The 680-nt window shown below is 50.4% G+C and overlaps 1 protein-coding gene across 1 annotated transcript in view; it reads left to right on the top strand.

Annotated features, from left to right (window-relative positions):
* Positions 1–206: 206 nt before the first annotated feature.
* The window catches only part of LOC104966419 (A disintegrin and metalloproteinase with thrombospondin motifs 18-like), a 22,655-nt gene continuing 22,181 nt past the window's right edge, over positions 207–680 (top strand). Inside the window, exon 1 of the mRNA XM_010795606.1 lies at positions 207–396. Coding sequence (XP_010793908.1) covers positions 207–396 — 190 coding nt within the window. The remainder of the gene's footprint in view (positions 397–680) is intronic.

Raw genomic sequence — 680 nt, 5'->3', positions numbered from 1 at the left:
AGCGAAGACACTCTCTTCACTAGCGTACGTACAGTTTAGCTTTGACGAGAGCGACTCAGCTAACTGCGCAGGATGGAACAGGTAAGGAACCAAATGTGTGTAGTAGGATGGAGCCGAGAAAGCTCTCTTCACTAGCTGCAGTACAGTTAGCTTGCAGCGAGAGTACTCGGCTAACTTGGACACAATTATCTATTAAGCTTGAGAATATGATAGCACAATCAACAATAAATGGCACTGTTCACCGACTGACGTGCAGGAGCGTCCGCTCTTACCGGTCTGAGCACCTGGGAGTCCAGGAAGCGGTGAACACCCGGTCCCCTATGGGCGGGCGACAGCTCGTCGCAGCTTTGGAGGGCGGCGTTCTATCACGCAAGCCCGATCGAGACGATCCAAAAGGTACAGGTAGCGATGAGGCTAGATCAAGTTTCAATAAGCCGAGCTTGGCTTCTACTCATAAGTAGTAACCTTGTGCAGCGAAGAGATGAAAAAGGACTGAACCCGTTGACACCACTGGGAACTTATGCCTTCACGGTCATTACGAGGTCAAACGGTTACCTTTGTTGATATAATATATTCGCTGCGCATGCGCGGAGACATAAAAGGGATATTCAGTTGCTAGAACTGCCTCTTGCGGTCAGTAATGCAGCGTCCACACGGCGGTGTCGTTGAGCTTCCGCGTA

The sequence above is a fragment of the Notothenia coriiceps genome, unplaced genomic scaffold (assembly GCF_000735185.1).
Source record: "Notothenia coriiceps isolate Sejong01 unplaced genomic scaffold, NC01 NC01_scaffold00037246, whole genome shotgun sequence".
Lineage (NCBI taxonomy): Eukaryota > Metazoa > Chordata > Actinopteri > Perciformes > Nototheniidae > Notothenia > Notothenia coriiceps.
The sequence above is the reverse complement of the archived record's forward strand: the minus strand, read 5'-3'. Positions and strand labels throughout refer to the sequence as shown.